This window comes from Equus asinus, chromosome X (genome assembly GCF_041296235.1).
Source record: "Equus asinus isolate D_3611 breed Donkey chromosome X, EquAss-T2T_v2, whole genome shotgun sequence".
In the NCBI taxonomy this organism is placed as follows: domain Eukaryota; kingdom Metazoa; phylum Chordata; class Mammalia; order Perissodactyla; family Equidae; genus Equus; species Equus asinus.
Genome location: NC_091820.1, coordinates 18,951,739 through 18,971,370, shown reverse-complemented (window position 1 = coordinate 18,971,370; position 19,632 = coordinate 18,951,739). Strand labels below are relative to the sequence as shown.

The window sequence follows — 19,632 nt, the reverse complement described above, 5'->3', positions numbered from 1 at the left end:
GGGCAAGTCAGGATGTATGATCAGCATGCTTAGAGACCAGTTCTCAACCACTCTGGTAAGCCTGAAGTTGCCTAGAAAGCATGCTCTGAAATTACAGAGTTAATCACGTGTTCTGCTTTCTCACTCTCCCCTCCTTCACCCATGGATAACTCTGAGAGAAGGCCACCAGGAGAGCCCTCACCAAGTCTAGACCACAGAATCACAGCCCCACTGCCCACTCAACTGCAGCCTGGTGTTTTTCAGATTGCCATCTCATGAGAACTCAGATCCTTGACATACATCAGGTCTTACTAATGTGTTTTCAGAATTAAAGTCTTAAAAAGATATAGGAAAGAAAGTAAGACCTTAAACATTTAACACATGAACTTTTCCCACTAGAAACTTTCCTACATCACTTCTCATGGATGACATGACCTAATTATATGTTCCCAGATGGCAGCCAGGCAGAATGAGTGTGGTTCCATTATAACCTCTTTCAGAGTAAACATGTTTTGTGATTTGGCCCCTATGGTGGATGGTACACAGAGCGGAGCACCTACGGGAAGGTGTAAGTTTTCTTCTTTAACAATGACAGTGGCATAAAGTAATAATGAATATTTTCACTATTGATTTGATTTTTTATGGGATCAACTGTTTGGCCAAATCCGTGTAGTGAAGATCAATGGGGCCTTATTTCCTGCTCTTCTCTGTGCCTAAATCACTGTACAGCAGAGCCCTCAGGGAGCCCTAGTAATTCCTTCAGTTTACTGAGAAATGGGTCATTTTGCATTATAATAATATTTAATGTTTGTATTCAGCCACATACTAAAGACGAGGACTTTGAGCTGTTCCACTGTTTCTTTAGAAGTTTCACTATTTCTTTTCAAACTATATTAATATTCTTACTTTTTGTTTTACAAGCCAGGAAACGTGAAGAATTCACCCGGAAATAAGTAGAATACTTCATGCTCTGCCCGTTTTAATCAGGTAAAGAACCAGAAAACTCTGTGGTTATTTTTTTTTTAGCCTTGTTAGCACCAGCTGAAATGACTTGTCTTTAATTAATTAAATTAATTATAGCAGTTTCAACTCTGTGTGGATGATATGTCTTTCCATCTTTAATTTCTGGGCTTAAAGGCCATGACTTATTCAGTTGTGTTTGTTCCTGAGAAGTACCTGGGTTTTTTACATAACCTAGAACTCGACACTTGGTATTTGTCTACAAAACTATTTCAAACAGTTGAAAAATGCCATTATTCCTTAGGTTTATTTTTTTTTCAAACAACACGATAGTAAGCACACTTATATTCGTCTAATTGTCATTCTATAAACATTTTTGAATGCATGACTGTTGTAGAGAAGCTCAAGAGTATATAGAGATATTATCATAAGTGACACAGAGAATTCATAGATGTAATTATTCGTTCTTTAAAGATTGAATAACCTGAGGCTAGAAAAAGTTAGGATGATGGATGAAGTCAGGAAATCAGTGTGATTTCTTCTGGTCTTAAATTCAATTCAGCATTTATTTTCATTCATGTGTTCAATATTTACTCATTGAGTACCTGCTAAGTACAAAACACCATTGTATTAATATTAGTTTATGTAGATATTAAAAATTGTATAATAGCACTTGTGATTTCCTTGTAATTATATTGAATTTGGAAATAATCTAAATATTCAATTACAGGAAAATAGCTTAATTATGGTATAGCCATAAAGAGGAATGTTTTATTATGTTTCAGTAATATTTAATTGCTTGGAAACATGTACACAGTTATTGTTAAGTGGAAAAACAAAGGGTAGTATGATAGATTTTTAGAGGGAATAAAGACCAGGAAATACAACAAAAAATTTAAGTGTATATCTTGGGATAGTAGGATTTAGGATGGTTTTTATATTTTTTCTTATATATAACTTTCTATATTTTAAATTTTTCTGCAATAAATATGAATTTTCTTTTATAATAAAAATTTTTTTGAAAATTAGTGTTACATTTATTGTGAATCATGGCTGCTATTTAAAATTCCTGAAAGCTGTGGATTTGAGGTTTTTCTTTCTCAAGCTGTCTCCATATTTTTAGAGACCCAGAAAGTCTTAGAATTTGAGAGGGGTCATCTGGCCCAACCCCCAGCCTCAAGCATAAATCCCCTGTAGCCCTGTGTGTTCCCACTTTTCACTCCACTAATAGGAAATTCACCCCACAGGGCAGCCATCTTTGGGGAGTTCTCCTTTTTAGGAAGCTGTTTCTTATACTAAGCAAAAATATGTTTCCTTAGAACTCCTATGTTATGGTCCGAATCCTGCCTTAAGGGTCACAGAAAACAAATCCAGATCCTCTTTCACATTACAGCCCTTCATGTGGAAACTCCAAGTCAGTAGTTCTCAAATTTTATTGTACAAAAAAATTACCTGGGGAGCTTGTTAAAAGGCAGAGGCTTAGGCCCTACCCAGAATCAGCATCTCTGGAGAGTGGAGCCAGATGTGCACTGGAAGTATTATTAGAAGAGGGACAAGAGGATGAGCAGCCAGGAAGCCACACGTGTTTTCCAGAGACTTTACATTGAATATGGTTATATTCCTCTACAGGGACAATGAGACATGGAATAAAGGGAAACTATATAAATACGCATTTGATTTTTCAAAAATATTCTGGGCCAGAGTTCAGCTTACTGTATATACAACTTTGATTTCATCCTTTCTTTCTTTTAGATCTTTATTGGAGATGTAGTTTTTTATTACAAAACTGATGTATATTTGTTGTAAAGAAATTTTTTTAGATGAATATTTTTAAAGCTTGTTTTGTCCTCTGTTACTTCCCCAGAGGTAATTTCTGTTAATAGTTTGGTATATCATTCCAAACTTTTTCTCTATATGTAAATGTGGGTGGTGTTGTGGGGGGGTACACTCCCCCACACACATATGTGTCTGTACATGCTTTTGGTTTTCTGACAGAATGAGATCATATTCCTTGTATTGTTTTGCAAGTACACTGAAAGCTCCATGAGGGTACATCTCGTGATTTTATTATCACACCTAAAGAAATTAACACTAATTCCTTCATATCATCTTATATCCAGACAGTATGCAGATTTCCCTGATTGTCTCATTAATAACTTTTTACAGTTGGTTTGTTTGAATCAGGATCTAAACAAGATCTGCCCGTTGTGTTTGACTGATAACGTCTCTTAAGTCCCATTTAAACTGTAATACTTCCTTCTCCCTCATTTTTCCCTTGCCGTTTATTTGTTGAAAAACCGGGCTTATTTGTCCTTTAGAATTTCCCGTGTTCTGGCTGTGGCTGAGTCCCACGTTTAGTGTCGTTCTGTTTGTCTCTTGGTTCCTCTCTTCTCTGCTTTTCCCATAAACTGATAGTTGCATCTGACGTCTTAGTTAGATTTAGGTTCCGTTTTTTGGTAAGAATACTTCATAGAGAGTGCTAGGTTTACCTGTGTTGAATGAATGAGTGAACTTGCTTTTTTTCACTTAATATATTGTGTACATCTGTCCCTGTCAGTACTTATACATCTGTCTCATTCCTCCTCTAGTTGCTTAATAATTTCCTAGCATAGACTACCATGATCTGTTGAATCTTTATTAATATAGGTTGTTTCCAGTTTATAGTTTTTAACGATGCAGTAAATCTATTGACTTCTTAGAGAAGTCCATAACTGATTAATAAACTGAGATAGAAAAGGTGAGCTAGTGGTTTATATGTTTAATTTAAGAATTTTTGGTTTTATATTAAAAAAATCAAGCAAGTAGTCACTGGCCTTTAAAATATTTATCAACCTCTAATTGCTAAGTAGATTCATTAAATATTAGGTAAAAAACAATCTGGAGAAGAGTCGGTTTGTCTTTGGTGTGTCTTTGATGTGTCTTTGGATTGACGTGTGTTTCATTCCAGAAAAGAATAATGGGATGATGTGAGGAAAGGTATGCGTCAGACTGACAATGGTATAATCACGTTCTCCTCCAGCAGATGGATGGAAACGTGGTTGTTTGGTTTTCAGAAGGGGAAAGATGTGGTGTGTGCTGTGCCATTTAGGCATTTATTTTTTGTGTGTTCATCCATCCGTTTAATTATGCTCAGATACACAGCCAGTTGAGAATCTGAATGTAGTATTGATGAAACACAGAACTTCTGGTTTTCAGTTTACCCATCTATAAAATGGGAATAAATACAGTTTTCTCTGGCTGATTATGATCCTCATGGTCATATAATGGTAATGTAAATATTTGATGTGGTTCCTCTATTTAAACCTAAAGACTTCAAAATGCCAAAATGTAGAGTTGTTTTGATTTTTTTCTGGCACAGTTTACTTATTTTTTTTTCTTTTAGTTATAGGTAAACATTGGAAACTCCATACAGTAAACCAGTATTTCTACAGAAAAATGGCAGAGAGTCAGTGCTGAATGTAGTAAATCAGCTTTCTTCTCCGGGAAGAACTATACTAGGCCTCTTTGTTATCTTGGGCGATGCCATACTACAAATGGACTAATCTGAAATCCTTTCACCTAGAGATCATGTACAAGCCTTAGAACTCCTCGTTCTCATGTTGCTATTTATGTACATAATTAAAATTCCAAGTTAAAAAAAAAGTTGTCATGCTTTTTTCCTGATATTATTGAGTGATGGTTTAAGTGTAGCTAGTGCTCATGTGTGGGTATGTGTGGTATGTGTCTCTGGGTGTATATGTGTGTGTGTGTGGTGTAAAGAAAACCATTATAACTCTTCTTAGGGCAGTATCAGCTGGCAGTCTGCAGAGTCCAAGACCCACAGCAGAGTCGAGTCAAAAAGAATGGCTCTGGAGCTGAGAGATGCTCCTTCAGTAGCCAGCACAAGGAGCAAAACTTGTAAGTAATAGTTTGCCTGACCATGGTTAGAAGACATAGAAAAGAAACAGTGACCATGACCCCTTGTTGTATGCCGTTGTCTCCCAGCTTGTACAGATCATCCGGTTCTTGAATGCCGCTGGGAGGTGCATAATGAAGTAGTCTCTGTCCTCTGCCAGTGGAGGAGTGGCATGCGGTTGTGTGTGTTGGTTCTCTGTATATAGGCCTTATGTTCACCTTTGTGGCTCCTGAATGCATAGCTCATTGAACTCCGTATTCCCAGTGCTGGTGGAACCAGCAGGAGCCTGTTTTGACTTGTCTGCCAGCCAGGAAGGATGGCAGGGGAACAGTATGTGAAAGAGAATTGAGAATTTCCAAATTTCAATCAGATTTGGAAATTAAAAGTTGTCTTTGTATTCTTGGAGTGTCAATTTAGTTCCTAATTGTTGACCTTCGAGAATTGATGGCAGTTGGTAAGAAAGCAGTACACACATGGAACATGCACATGGTAAATACACTTGGTAGAGCCAAAATGGTAGGAATGGTGCCAGCATTGTTACCACATAAATGAGCTGAAGCAAATTTATCCCTAGTGACCCAGAAGTCTTTTATTTCCTTTTGTGCTGAAATACTTTTGTGTTACTGTACCAATCATCCAAATATATTAAAGCTGTGCCAAAATTATAATAATCTCCTTATAAATATTCTATTATTATTTCAGGCTTTTCCCATTGGCTTGGCTTCCTGTATCACCTCCAGAAAGTAGAGATTCCACAAGTTTCCTGATTCTTGAGCTTGCTTGATCTAGAGAAGATGAAGAAATGGCCCACACCACAGCATGCTCTGGAGATCATTAATCAAAAGGTATTTGAGTGCCTCCTAACTGTAAGGTATTCTCATTTTTAACCCTTTAGTCAGTTTTGAAATGTTGCCTTAAAACCTCTTAACACCTCCGACGGGGAGGTGAGTGTCACAGAGCCAGCTCCTAGTAGTATCTAGCTCATATTTAGGACAGCAGGGGAATCACCTCCTAACCAGGGTAACTCAGTTGCCCTTTGTACAGTCATGCATGGCTTAACGACAGGGATATGTTCTGAGAAATGCGTCCTTAGGTGATTTCGTAGTTGTGCAAACATAGAGTGCACTTACACAAACCTAGATGGTATAGTCCACTACACACTGAGGCTGTATCGTAGTAATCTTATGGGACCACCGTCGTATATGCAGTCCGTTGGTGAATGAAATGTCATTATGTGGCACATGAGTATACTATGATCTTTTCATTTTGTATCCAGTGCTGCTTTCTTTTTATATTTAACACTTTTTGCATGCCTTCCATGAACTCTGAACTGTAGGGAATATAAAATGTGCATATTATAATATCTTGCATTTTTCTAGCTCTTCATGCTTTTGAAAGTGCTATTTTATATCTTTCCTTCCTTGGCTTATTCTCTTTTTTTTTCTTGAGGAAGATTAACCCCAAGCTAACTACTGCCAATCCTTCTCTTTTTGCTGAGGAAGACTGGCCCTGAGCTAACATCCATGCACATCTTCCTCTACTTGATACATGGGACACATACCACAGCATGGCTTTTGCCAAGCAGTGCTGTGTCCGTACCTGGGATCCGAACCGGCGAACCCCGGGCCGCCAAGAAGTGGAACGTGCAAACTTGACTGCTGCGCCACCGGGCCAGCCCACCTTGGCTTATTCTTGACATCAGTAGGTTTGTCCTCTGTTTTTCTCTGTCCTGAGGTAATACTGTACTTACTTTTACACTTTTTATTCTGTTTCTTATGACCATTTCTCCTTATAATAAAGCTGTGAATCTTAATCCAGTTTATCTGTACCTTAATTAGCATAGTTCTATTTGAATAACTGTAGGGACTTTGGAGGGAATGTTCTCTACCATTCAGAATGCTTTAAGCTCCTCAGAAGACACAAATGTGGTGTGGTCTGTTCTGTGGTAATGTGGTAGTTGGAGTTCTAAGAAAGGCTGCTTTGTCAAAAATCAAGATTTAAAAGCAGTTTTGCTTCAGTGGAAGAAAAAGGGACTAGGGGCACTAAAGAATGCCTTCATCGACCTTATCACCTGTGTCAATCCAAACAATAGTAGTAGACAGAAGAACTGGGCCTAGCTAAGGGACCGCCCACCTGGGCAGTGGAGTAGCAGGTACCTGGGCCACTGCGTTGGCAGCTTTTGTTCTAAGTGCAGTGCTGGCTCCCAGCCCGAGAGTGGCCCATGTCATGCAAAGCACTTCCCTGCTGCATCAATGACATTATACCCAAAGGACCTAATGAAAACTCAAAGTACAGGCAAAATACCTGTGTTCACATATACAGATGGAAAAATGTGACTTGCTTATGGTTAAACAGCAAAACAATGGCAGTTAAAATTAGGCCATGTAGTAAGTATTACTGACTTTTGTTAGTTTAAAGATAAAATTCGGAATCCTTGAATTTAGCAAAAAGACAGAGATTATGTTCTCCTCATTGTTCTGTCTTAATGAATGCAGTTTGCACTTATCCTTTGAGAAAGCCTTATTAGAAAAACACTTCTCTTTGTGACCAGCAGTTTTCATACTTATTAAATAAGCTCAGTGATTTACTCTGAGTGTAAAAGTTTTCACTTTTTAATTCAATGCACCCACGCAGTCTAATGCAAAAACCACTGTCAAAGGGACCAGCAGGATATTTATGGGACTAAACTCATCCGAGGCTTAATTTCAATTAAAGGTAAATATTTAAAATAATGGTTTTGTTTACCACCAGTTGAAAGAAGCTTGCTTGAGGTTTTGGTTTTCACCCAGTACACCTCCTGTCTGATGTTTTGTTTCCCTTCTGGTAGGTTCACATTTCGAGTCAATAATTAGCCAGCACATAGTTCTGCAGGTACCATTAGGTCAAACTCCAGACATGACCAAAGTTCAGGCTTATTTATGTTTATGAAATGACAACCAAAGAAATTTCTGGATGGAGAAAAAGTTCGTTTTCATAATTTCACAATTCTACATTTTGTTGAGTTAGCAGTGCTGGGTGAGTCACCTGTATTTCACATTTAGGGGTCTTTATCATCTTAATCAACTCTGGAGCTTTGTTGCTGGACTTTAGCTGTGACTCTGGAAGGCAGAAGAATAGCTAAGAAAGTGACTCTTCTCCCTGCCCACCTCCAACTCGTGAAGCAGACTTCAGGCTTTCAGTGTTCACACAGTCAGTCCATAAACTCTGTCCTCTCGGGCACACCTTGGAAGACTCTCCCTTCAGCATTGGCCTGTCTTGGGAGTGTAGAGGACAGGCGGACGGAAGAGTCAAAGACAAAGGTGGAGAAAAATACAGGATCCAAAGACTGTTCCCCTCACTCAAAAGTGAAGTCATAGTGAGTCCTTCAAATGCTTAGATGACACAATACTGGGATTTGGTAGTGACCCCAAATTTGAGTGTAGTTGAAGGAATGATTTTAAATGCCTTGTTCACTACAGGGAAAATATCAGCTTTTAAATATCAACCATCTAATTTATCTTCCATATCTCTTCTAAATTATGAGAAAATGGCCTTCAAGTAATGATTGTGTCTGAACAGATACATTACTTTCTCCTGAAACCCCAGGAAGACGGGAGGAAAGGGGTTTTTAAGTTGACATTAGCACACAAGGAAAGGATGGGGAGAGGGAGACAGTGGGACTCCTGTTTTTCGCAACAGAGTTAGTGGAAATGTTTGACTCTTGAAACCCTGTGCCCTATAACATTGACACAAATAAAAATAAACATTTAAAAATGAATTCTGAGAAAAGAAAGGAAGTTAATATTAAAAGTCCCATATTTACTTTGTAAACTTTGGTTCCATGTGTCCAATGGGGCCCTTCCTGTAATGAATGCAATATGATACATTTCGTCCCATTTTTTAAAGTTTTAGAAGGTTATGGTGTATCTATGGCATTTTGTGGGTCATCTCTGATGCATTTTCTGAATCCTTCATCAGGAATGCCACCCTCAGTTACAACATTGCTCAAGAGGGAGGCTGCGATCCATTGGGGGCATGTCCCCCAGGATTGGAAGTCATGTTGCTTCTGCGAAGAAAAATAGATACTACTTAGTGTATTGTTAGCTTTGCTAAGGCTCTTCAGAACCGGAAGTGGCCATAGCGCTCCCAGGGCCTTCCCTGCTTCATGTACCCTACTTACCTCCTGTTGGTGAGGGTGGAGAGGCAAATGTGTCTGCTTTCCACACCTCTTCTCTATCCTATTAAGCAAACATGGCATTGTTTTCTACTCTTCACTTTGTATTACTGGCTCTTTGTGGTCCTGCTGACCTAAAGACGCTTAACTTATTACTGAAAGACTTCTTTATGTAATTACTGTTTTCCTCTTGGGACACCTTCTGTTCTTGTTACTCATTTCCAGGCAGAATGTGAAATTTAGGGAAAAGCTTGCACCATTGTAAAACCTTTTTAACTTGTTTGCACACCTATTGAATTCACCATTACTTTTACATTTCTGAAGAACTGAGTGTCCAGATATGAAAACCTTTTCTCTCTGACCTCCTAGATCACTTTCTAGATTTCTTATGGCCTCAAGCATGTTGTACCCTTCTTAGTTCACACCTGATCTTTAGTAGACTGTAATCTCCCTGAAGCCAGGACAAGTATTTTCTTTCTTAGTATTCTCACAGTGCTGACCTAATGCACTGACATATACATTGTAAAGTGTGTGCTGAGTGAATTCTTTAAAGTTCAAAATTACGTTATCATTGGTTTCAATTGAGCCTTTGAGGGTACCCATAGGCATTAGATTTGTTCGATTGCCACCACCCTGAGAGCGTGTGTTCTCATGTTTCTGACTTCCAAATCTAAAAACAGAGGAGGATGAGCTAGTACTCTCTAAAGGCCTCCATCTCTATGACTTTTCCCCCTTAGATTTATTAAGCCCCCATTGAATGCATGGTCTAGATATTCTGTTATGGTGGGCAGGGAGGAAAAATACAGTTTACAATCAGATGTGAAAACAAAGCAAGTAAACAAAACAGAGTAATTACACGGTAGCCTCATCATAACATACAGATTAACTATCTGATAGATAGTGATTCTGTACATTGGTCTCATGCAAAGAAGCACCCAAGGATATTTGTCTAAAACATGAACATAATGTACCTTGGTAGTGGTTTTACATTTTTTGTGTACATTAACTTTTTTAGAGAAGGAAGGAGAGTAATCAGAGAAAACAAGCCTGGTAAAACAGGGGACGTTGGCTTTGGGTGAGTGATTTTACTTTTACTGTGTTGGGACCAAACTCATGCTCTCTCTGTTTGGTCACTGTTTTCCCCTTCGAACACCTTCTGTCCCCAGCAAATCCAGCAAGAGTTAGCCCAGGGTTGGGCTTTTGGGGCACACTCAATGTATTCCTCTTATTCCTTAATGTTATTGCATGTAGACAAGATTTAATGTCTTACTACTTTCAAGTATGAATAGGAATTTAAATGTCTGGCTAAGAGTAGTACAAGTTGAGATCCTGCAGGTCCTGCTTCAATGAATAGATATGTTTAATTTACAGTTAATATCTATTTGCATAGTAAGGTCCTTTAAAAATCTTTTAGGAGTTTGGCCAGCCCGGTGGCACAGCAGTTAAGTTCACACATTCCGCTTTGGCGGCCCGGGGTTTGCCCGTTCGGATCCTGGGTGCAGACATGGCACCGCTTGGCAAGCCATGCTGTGGTAGGCATCCCACATAGAAAGTAGAGGAAGATGTGCATGGATGTTAGCTCAGGGCCAGTCTTCCTCAGCAAAAAGAGGAGGATTTGCACCAGATGTTAGCTCAGGGCTAATCTTCCTCAAAAAAAAAAAAATCTTTTAGGAGCTTAAACATACCACCATATAATATTTACTGTTGTATATATATATCACTTATTTTTTATTCATAGATATGATAAATTTCAACTCACTGAAATGTTGACAAATTCAGAATATTACTAGACACCAAATTTGAGTGTTTCCTTATGTACACTTCAAATTTAGAGCATGAGTGAGTGCCATGGCCTCTGCGTAGAAGAGAATTAACATAGCAGGCCCAAGACTACTGTCTTTAGAAAGGCCTTCTTGCAAGGTTGGCCCTTAGGAAACTCAGCTTCTCAGAAGTTCCCCAAGCTGATAAAGACTGAGCACTAGACGCTGCTCTATCAAGTCACATAGATTGTTTGTGCAAATAATGTAGTTTATGGCGAACACCTGATTGCCTCCTGGGAATTGGGAATTTTGGTCGTTACTAGGCAGAAGCTGCCTGTGTGACCAGCCCCAAGGCAAAACCTTGGGTGCTGAGTCTCTAATGACCTTCCCTAGGCAGAAGCATTGCACACATGTGGCTGCATTTTTTCTGCTGGGGAAAGGAACATACTCCATGTGTCTCCTCCAGGCTGGGAGGGAGAAAGCCTATGAAGCCTATGCATGGGTTTTGCCAGAATCCGCCTGTCTTTTTTCCTTCCTGGTTTTATCACGTACCCTTTGCTGTGATAAACCTAAGCCATGAATACAACTATATGCTGAGTCCTGTAAGTCATTTTAGTGAATCGCCAAATGAATGGGCAATATTGGGGACCCCCTGAAACAGTATATTGAGATGGTAGTTGTTTTTATTATGCCATGCCACCTTCTCAGCTTTAGAGTAAAAACATAAATAAAAGGACTATTATATTTACATTAAATATTTCCAGGTCACAAGACATTAAAAAACAGTTTTTATTCATCTTCCTCAAGCAAAGAGAAAGTAGTTTTTGAAAGCCACAGAAAACTCTAAGCTCCCTTGTTTAGACCAAATTAGTGATTGGATTTTTTTTCTGATTCTCACAATAGAGTCTTTCTTCCTTCCCTCACGCTATGGAGGCAAGCTGTTTGGGCTGGTTCATAAGTAAATAGGTCATAAACTGCACTCCATTCAAAAGTGACGTACTTAGGAAAGCATTTATTTGTCCTACAGAGAGAGCACTGGCTCATTTCAAATATTGTTCTCAGCCTAGATCAGAATGCTAAAGAGCACACATTGCACATTTTGTTTCAAACACAATAGTTTAATTGTTTGTTTTTTGGTGGTGCTGTAAATATTTCCCTGGGAAAGCACTACCAAAGAGGTAAGACTTTTAGAAGACCTAAATGTAAGAGCTGAAACTAGAACTCTCAGAAGACAACATAGGACTAAATCTTGGTAAAGGAGTAAATCGTGACCTTGAGTTGGGCAATGGTTTCTTAGATAAAACACCAAAAGCACAAGTGACAGAATAAATAAATTGGACTACCTCAGAATTTAAAAACTTTTGTGCTATAAACGGTACTATCAAGAAAATTAAAAGACAATCCATTGAGTGCGGGAAATATTTGCAAGTCATGCATCTGATAAGAGATTGTATCCCGATATATAAAGAACTTCTACAACTCAACAATAAAAAGACAAATAATTAAAACTAGGCAAAGGATTTGAACAGACATTTTTCCAAAGAAGATATACAAACGGCCAATGAACACCTGAAAAGATGTTCAACATTATTAATCGTTAGGGCAATGCAAATGAAAACCACAATGAGATATGACTTCACATCTACTAGGATGGCTATAATAAAAAAGACAGACAATAACAAGTGTTATTCAGGATGTGGAGAAGACAGTCCAGCAGTTCCTCAAAATGTTAAGCATAAAGTTTTATGGGGGGCCGGCCCATGGCCAAGTGGTTAAGTTTGCACACTCTGCTTTGGCAGCCCAGGGTTTTGCAGGATGCCAGGGTTTTGCAGGTTTGGATCCTGCAAAACCCTGGGCTGCGTGGACCTAACACCGCTCATCAAGCCATGCTGAGGTGATGTCCCACATGCCACAACTAGAAAGACCCACAACTAAAAATATATACAACTGTACCAGGGGGCTTTGGGGAGAAAAAGGAAAAATAAAATCTTAAATAAATAAATAAATAAAGTTATCATATGACCCAGAAATTCCACTCCTAGGTATATACCCAAGAGAAATGAAAGCATGATCCACATAAAAACTGTACACAAATGATGTCCATAGCATCATTATTCATAACAGCCAAACAGTAGAAACAACTAAGGAGATAGATATTGAGAGGTTTGTTGTAAGGAATTGGCTTAGGTGATTTAGGGGTTAGCTAGACAAGTCCAGAATCCATGAGTCAGGCTGTCAGGAAGGGCAGGCTGGAACTCAGGCATGAGCTGAGGCCACAATCTGCAAGTGGAATTTCTTTTTCAGGAAAATGTCAGTTCTGCTGTTAGGCCTTTCACCTGATCGAATCAGGCCCACTTAGATTAAAGTCAGCTGATTGTGGACTTTAATCACATCTACAAAATACCTTTCACAGCAGCACCTAGATTAATGTTTGATTAAACACCTGGGGACTATAGTCTAGCCAAGTTGACACATAAAACTGACCATCATGGGGCAGGGCAGGAGTGACTGCTAATGGGTTTCTTTTTATGGTGTTGAAGATATTTTAAAATTGTTGTGATGGTTGCACAACTCTGTGAACATACGGAAAATTATTGTACACTTTAAATGGGTGAATTGTATGGTGTGTGAATTATATCTCAATAAAGATGTCTAAAAAAAGATTGTGTGTGTATCCGCACAGCCATGTTCATAGCAATACTATTGACAAGAGCCAGGAGGTGGAAGCAACCCAAATGTCCATCAACAGGTGAATGGATAAACAAAATGTGATATATCCGTACAATGGAATATTACCCAGGCTTAAAAAAGAAGGCAATCCAGAACAATTTTTTTTTAAAGGAAGAAAATTCTGCCACATGTTACAATGTGGGTGCACCTTGAGGACATTATGCCAAGTGAAGTAAGCCAGTCACAAAAGGACAAATACTGTGTGATTCCACTGATAGGAGGTATCTAAAGGAGTCAAATTCATAGAAACAGAAAGCATGGTGGTTTCCAGGAGCTGGGGGGAGGGGAAAATGAGGAGTTCTTGTTTAATGGGTGCGGTTTCAGATATGCAAAATGAAAAAGTTCTGGAGATCTGTTGCATAACTGTAAATATATTTAACACTACTGAACTGTACACTGAGAAATGGCTAAGATGGTAAATTTTATGTGTTTTTTATCACAATCAAAATAATGAAAAAGAAAGACGTGTCCTGCATTGCCTGAGCAGCACCCCTGCTATCTGAACTCTGGCCTGACCCCCTGTTCTGTCCCATATAGTGTTGTCTATTGTCTCTGAAATAGAATGAGGGAATTTCTCAAAATGTAATCAAAATGTCCTTAGGGAGTTTGAGTGATATTGGCTCAGTTGTTTCTCTTTGTGACTCTTTTAATTTCATTAATCTATTTCTCGGAAGCTGATGATATTTAGAGATGGTTAGTTTACAGGGTAAAAATTCGAGGTAGAGTTGTTTACATTTATTTTTTCCAATTAACAAAGACAACTGCTAAAAGCAGCTAAAAATCTGATCTTGAATGATAGGCATGTGGCTGCCTGGCCCTTCTCTGACTTTGGTGGACAGCAGGGGGTCCTCTTCAGGGAAGTGACACAGAGCCCAGACCTGTAGTACCCACCTGAGTGTGTGCCCTGCTGTATCCTGAGACTGTCTGGCCCCAGTGTCAGGTTGCGAATGGAAAAAAAGAGCAGACTATGGCTGAAGCATTGAAGCAAGAAGTACTCCCACTTCCTAGTTTACCCCTTTCCTCTCTAAGATCTGTTGCCAGTTGTCACAGTTGACAGGTTCACCCAGAGGGAGGGGCAGCTGGAACTGGTGATGCCAAGCTGGCTGGGGGCCTTGTTCCTTCTGCCAGGAGTGCCCTTGCCTTAGCCCAGTGGTTCTCACTCAGGTGATTCTGCTCCCCAGGAGACACTTGACAATGTCTGGAGATATTTTTGGTTGTTTCAAGTTGGGAAGATGGGCGCAACTGGCATCTTGTGGGCAGAGGCCGGGGATGCTGCTAAACATCCTCTAGTGCACAGGACAGCCTCACAACAAAGAATGATCTGGCCCCAAATGTCAGTAGTGCTGGAGGTGGTCCAACCCTGCCCTGGACCTTTGCAAGGCTAGCTCCTTGTCATCCAGGTCTTGACCTAAATTGATGTTTGGTTGGGTGGGTTCTGATCAGCCAGTGTAAGGCAGTTTTATTTTCCTTGTTGCATTATCACTATATTATATTTTGTTTGTCTATATTTTATCTACACCATCTTCTCCCCATCTTTCCCCCACATACAATACACTAATGACTGATATAAATTCCAAAAGTCTACAACGATTAGAGACCTTGTTTCTCCTCACTGCTGTATCCTTCTTGCATAGTGTTTGGGACTTAGTGAGATTCAATCAATATGTGTTTCATCAGTGAATGAAGAGGATTTAACTTGCTCTGGTAACTCGGCTTCCTCTCTGCACCACTAGTCCCCCTCCCCAGGGCATGCCAGCCCCTCTTTCTCTCTTAGTCCTGAAGCCCCTGGCCCCTTTCTGCCTCTCCCACTCCTCCTCCTACCATGGTGGAAACAGGAGGAGTGAAACTCCTGGGGAAAGCAGACCTGGAAGGCTCAGGGAAAGTCTCTGGAGCATTCACCATGAGAGGAGTGGGGGAGAGGAAGGACTCATGGGAAATAAAAAAGCTAAATGGGGAAGGGTGGCATGGGGGAGTCCTAGTGTGCCTGGCCATTCAACATTTTTGAGTGGGAAAGGAACTAACATTTATTGAGTGCCTTCTAGGTACAGGGCAAAATAATCTCATTTAATCCTTTTAATTAAAATTCTGATGTGAGGATACTCAAGTCCAGCACAATCAAATAACATATCTAAGGCCACACAATGGGAAGTGGCAGGGTTGAGATTTAAATCAAGGGTTGTGTGATTCCAAAGGCCAAGCTTGTTATTAAATCCTTTGGGGAGACCAGATAAGATGGGTCCTGCCCTCAAAAGAGCTTCTAATACGGTGGTAGGGGAGCAGTCATGCCCACAAATTGGCATATGAAAGTTGTACAGGTATGACCTCTTCACCAGCTTGGAGGTACAAGTGTCACTTCCATGTAATCAAATTAATTGCTCAGGCACCCACATACCCAAATTGTAGGCAATCAAGTACTGCTTGTTCTCGCCCTCTCTCACTCTCTCCTAGCCCCTCACCAAATTGTATTCCAGAACCTCAGGGGTTTACTAGGTCTGGATTGGTCAGTCCTAAATGAAAGACAGACGTGACCTGGTCACTACTGAAATTAGTCATTGCAAGGGCTGGAGCGATGGCTCAAGGCTACCACTCTTAATACTCCTATAGCTGATTTGCATTCATGGACTCAGCCATTGTCCCAAAGGGAGTCCCCACGCCAAGGTGGTTCCAGCCTCAGGCGTGTACTGCCAAATGGTCAAATACTGCCACAGCAATATTTCTGGTTCCACATGTTCTTGTAGTATCTGGCCATCCCTCTCACCAAAAGGTGGAGTCTAATTCTCCGCCCTTTGAATATGGGCCAACCTTAGTGACGTTCTCCTGTCAATTGGATGCGGCAGAAGTGGCGCTGTGTGACTTCTAAGGTTAGGTCATAAAATGCGATGTGGCTTACACCTGGTTGCCTCACTATGCTCACCCTCAGAACCCAGTCACCATGCTGTGAGGAAGCCCAGTTCACAGGAAGAGAGAACAGTGAGTATTCCACTGATAGTTCCAGCTAAGATCTTGGCCGACACCCAGCATCAACTGTCAGACATGTGACTGAGCCAGCCTCCAAGCCTTCCAGCTGAGGTGTCGTGGAACAGCGACAACCTGTCCCTTCTGTGCCGTGGTGGAGTTGAAGACTCAGAATCCAGGAGCATAAGCAATGGTTGCTTTTACACCTCAAAGTTTTGGATAATTTGTTTTGCAGCCATCACAACTGGAACGCCCACCCCTGCCTGTGAGAGTTTCAGCCCTGCCATTGAGGTCACTAGTCTAGTTACCTCTGACTTCGTTGTTTTTAAAGGCCAACTCAAAGGTCAACCTTTGTGTAATCATTCTGACACCTCCTAGCGGGAATACGTCTGTTTCACCTTTGTTTTGACAATAATCTTCGTGTTATTGTATTAAAGCTACTTGTGTTTGCTTCCCAGGTTGACAGTGAGCTGTCTTGGAGGATAGGCCCATGTTGGATTCTCTCTCTTCACTGGCACCTGGTACGTGGCAAGGCTAACAACTCCTTATGTACTCACTGCCTGAACCATAGACTCAAACTCAAACCCCTTGTGCAGTATCAGATCTCTTCAATAGCTTTGTTTATATATATATGTGCGAGGGCGTGTATGCATGTATTTTTTCTTTCAAAACTATTCCTATATCTATCCATACGATGGAACATTATTCAGCCTCAAAAAGGAATGAAGTTCTGACACGTTACAAAATGCATGAACCTTGAAGATATTATGCTAAGTGAAAGAAGCCAGTCACAAAAGGACAGATACTGTATGATTCCACTTACATGAAGCCCCTAGAGTAGGCACACCCATAGAGCCAGAAAGTAGAAGGGTGGTTGCCAGGGGCTGCAGGGAGGGGAGTGGGCAGTTAGTGTTTAATGGGGAGAGAGTTTCAGTTGGGGAAGATGAAAAGAGTTCTGGGGGTGCATGGTGGTGATGGTTAAAACATGAATATACTTAATGACAATGAACTGTACACTTAAAAATGGCTAAAATGGTAAATTTTATGTTATGTAAATTTTACCACATTAGAAAAAAAGATTTACATGGCCGGCCCCGTGGCCGAGTGGTTAAGTTCGTGCGCTCTGCTTCGATGGCCCAGGGTTTTGCCGGTTCGGATCCTGGGTGCGGACATGGCACAGCTCATCAAGCCACGCTGAGGCAGCGTCCCACATGCCACAGCTAGAAGGACCCACAACTAAAATATACAACTATGTACCGGGGGGCTTTGGGGAGAAAAAGGGAAAATAAAATCTTTAAAAAAAAAAAAGATTTCTATATCATGTTATTTTTGAATATCACCGAGAAGATAGGGGACCCATAGCAGAATCTCAGCCCTGGAAGAAGTGATAGAGATGCCTTCTGGACAGTTTCATGTCTTCTTTGGAAGACTCCTGTGAAAGAGCCCCGTGAGAGAAGTCACACCACACAATGTGAGCCACTTCCCTTTCCCATCATGTACCGCTCAGAGCCTCTGGGTTGAAATGCAGCCCACGATCCTCCCCACAGACTTCCCGCTCCTATGGCTTCCTGTGGCTTCGGCCCTACCAACACATTCCAACTTGGCAGAGCTCCTATGGCACACGTCTCACCCTCCATGTGGTCTTTGTGGTGACCCTGGACTTGGTAACACCAGTGCTGAAATGGAGTGCCCAAGGTGCTGACCCTTTGGCTCAAAGGAAAGGATGCTGAGCCTGGAGCTAGAAAGCCTGGGTTCCTGTCTCAGGTCTTTGCCTCCCCACCTGTGTGGCCTGGGCAAGTCGTGGATACAGCCATGTTCCGCTCTCACTCTCCCCCACCTATTACAAATGCTTTCTCAATTATACACTTGTAAAAGGTGTGCTCGCCTACCCCTCTCCCCAGTTGAAGACTATTAGTCATTCATTCTCTTATTGTGAATCAGTTCAATCAGAGTGCAAGGGGGTGTTGGACAATTTTACTGTAAGGAGAAGGCAGGCCTAGAAGAGGTCAGGAATGAGGGAGGCAGAGAGGCCAAGGGGGAGTCTTTGGTGAGCACCATGGCACTGCACTGGCTTCTAGGAGCAGAGGAGAGGAGTCAGGAGCTGGGGACTGCCAGTCAAGTTAAACTGCCTTTACAGTTGTACAGAAATATATCATGAAAACAATCTAAGCTGGGATTCCCTTGTGAGGTAGAGGACTCAGTCACTAGACTGAGTTTGACGTCTTGATGAGAGGAGTGTGAGAGGCGGAATAGAATCTGAGACCTCGCCCCTAGTTCTGTGTTTTCCAAGACCACAGCTGTATCACTTAGGATTGGGTTCAGAAATGAGTAACAGAGACCCTAAAACTAGTGCCTAGAAGTTTATTTATCACATAAAAGAAGTTTAGAAGTAAGCAGTCCAGGGCTGGTATGACAGCTCCATGGTCATAAGGAACTCAGGCTCTCTCCAGCTTTCCACTCTGCCATCCCTAGGATATGGTTCTCATCCTTGTGGTCTGTGGTGGCTGCTTGAGCTCCAGCCATCACATCATAATTCCAAGCAGCAGAATGGAAGAAGAGAGGAAGCAGCACATGCCGCCTCCCTTCCTAGACTTCCAAGAACTTCCATCCATTACTTCAGCTTACTTGCTGACTATAACTTAACCTAGCTGTGATGGAGTCTGACAAATGGGAAGCAATATGCCAAGTGAAAAACTGGTATTTTATTTGAGAGGGAATTGGGGAGTAGATATTTGCTAGGCAGCTAGACCCCGCACCACAGCAGTGTAAAAGACAATAGCAGGCATGGTCACTAGGAAATCGAGCTCATTCAACCACCCATTCCCTTCGCATTTATTGAGCAGTCATAATGCAACAACCACTTTTACTTTAAAACTCTTAGCTCCTTTTGATGTGTTGTGTATCAAGATACTGAATTTGTTTGTCCTATTCATTCAACAAACCTTTACTGAATGCCAGTAAACAGTAAGCATAGCACGGGAGATGAAAAGATGAGTAAGACACAGCTTTTGAGCCTTCCCTCTCTCTACCGCTGCTGTTCCTGCTGCGGAGATCTGAGCCGTTATGCCGACTCCACACACTCTTGTTCTGAAAACAGCTGTGACCCCCTGCAGAAGGGGAAATCTCGGTCATACTTGCTGGGGAAGAGAGGAGGTCATGACATATTAGGCAACACTGAGAAAATATGGAATGCAGTGTGA

General features: G+C 40.9%; 1 protein-coding gene across 3 annotated transcripts in view; it reads left to right on the top strand.

Annotated features, from left to right (window-relative positions):
- Positions 1-16,953, top strand: part of APOO (apolipoprotein O) — a 68,060-nt gene extending 51,107 nt beyond the window's left edge. The window contains exons 8-11 of one of the 3 annotated variants that reach the window (XM_014867889.3): positions 901-966; positions 4,322-4,836; positions 5,537-5,679; positions 16,891-16,953. In XM_014867889.3, the coding sequence (XP_014723375.1) occupies positions 901-936 (36 nt within the window). In that variant the 3' untranslated portion in view covers positions 937-966; positions 4,322-4,836; positions 5,537-5,679; positions 16,891-16,953. Of the gene's footprint in view, positions 1-900; positions 967-4,321; positions 4,837-5,536; positions 5,680-6,287 lie in introns of all 3 variants that reach the window. The other 2 variants (XM_070503064.1, XM_070503063.1) reach the window with 2 other exon arrangements.
- Positions 16,954-19,632: the final 2,679 nt, after the last annotated feature.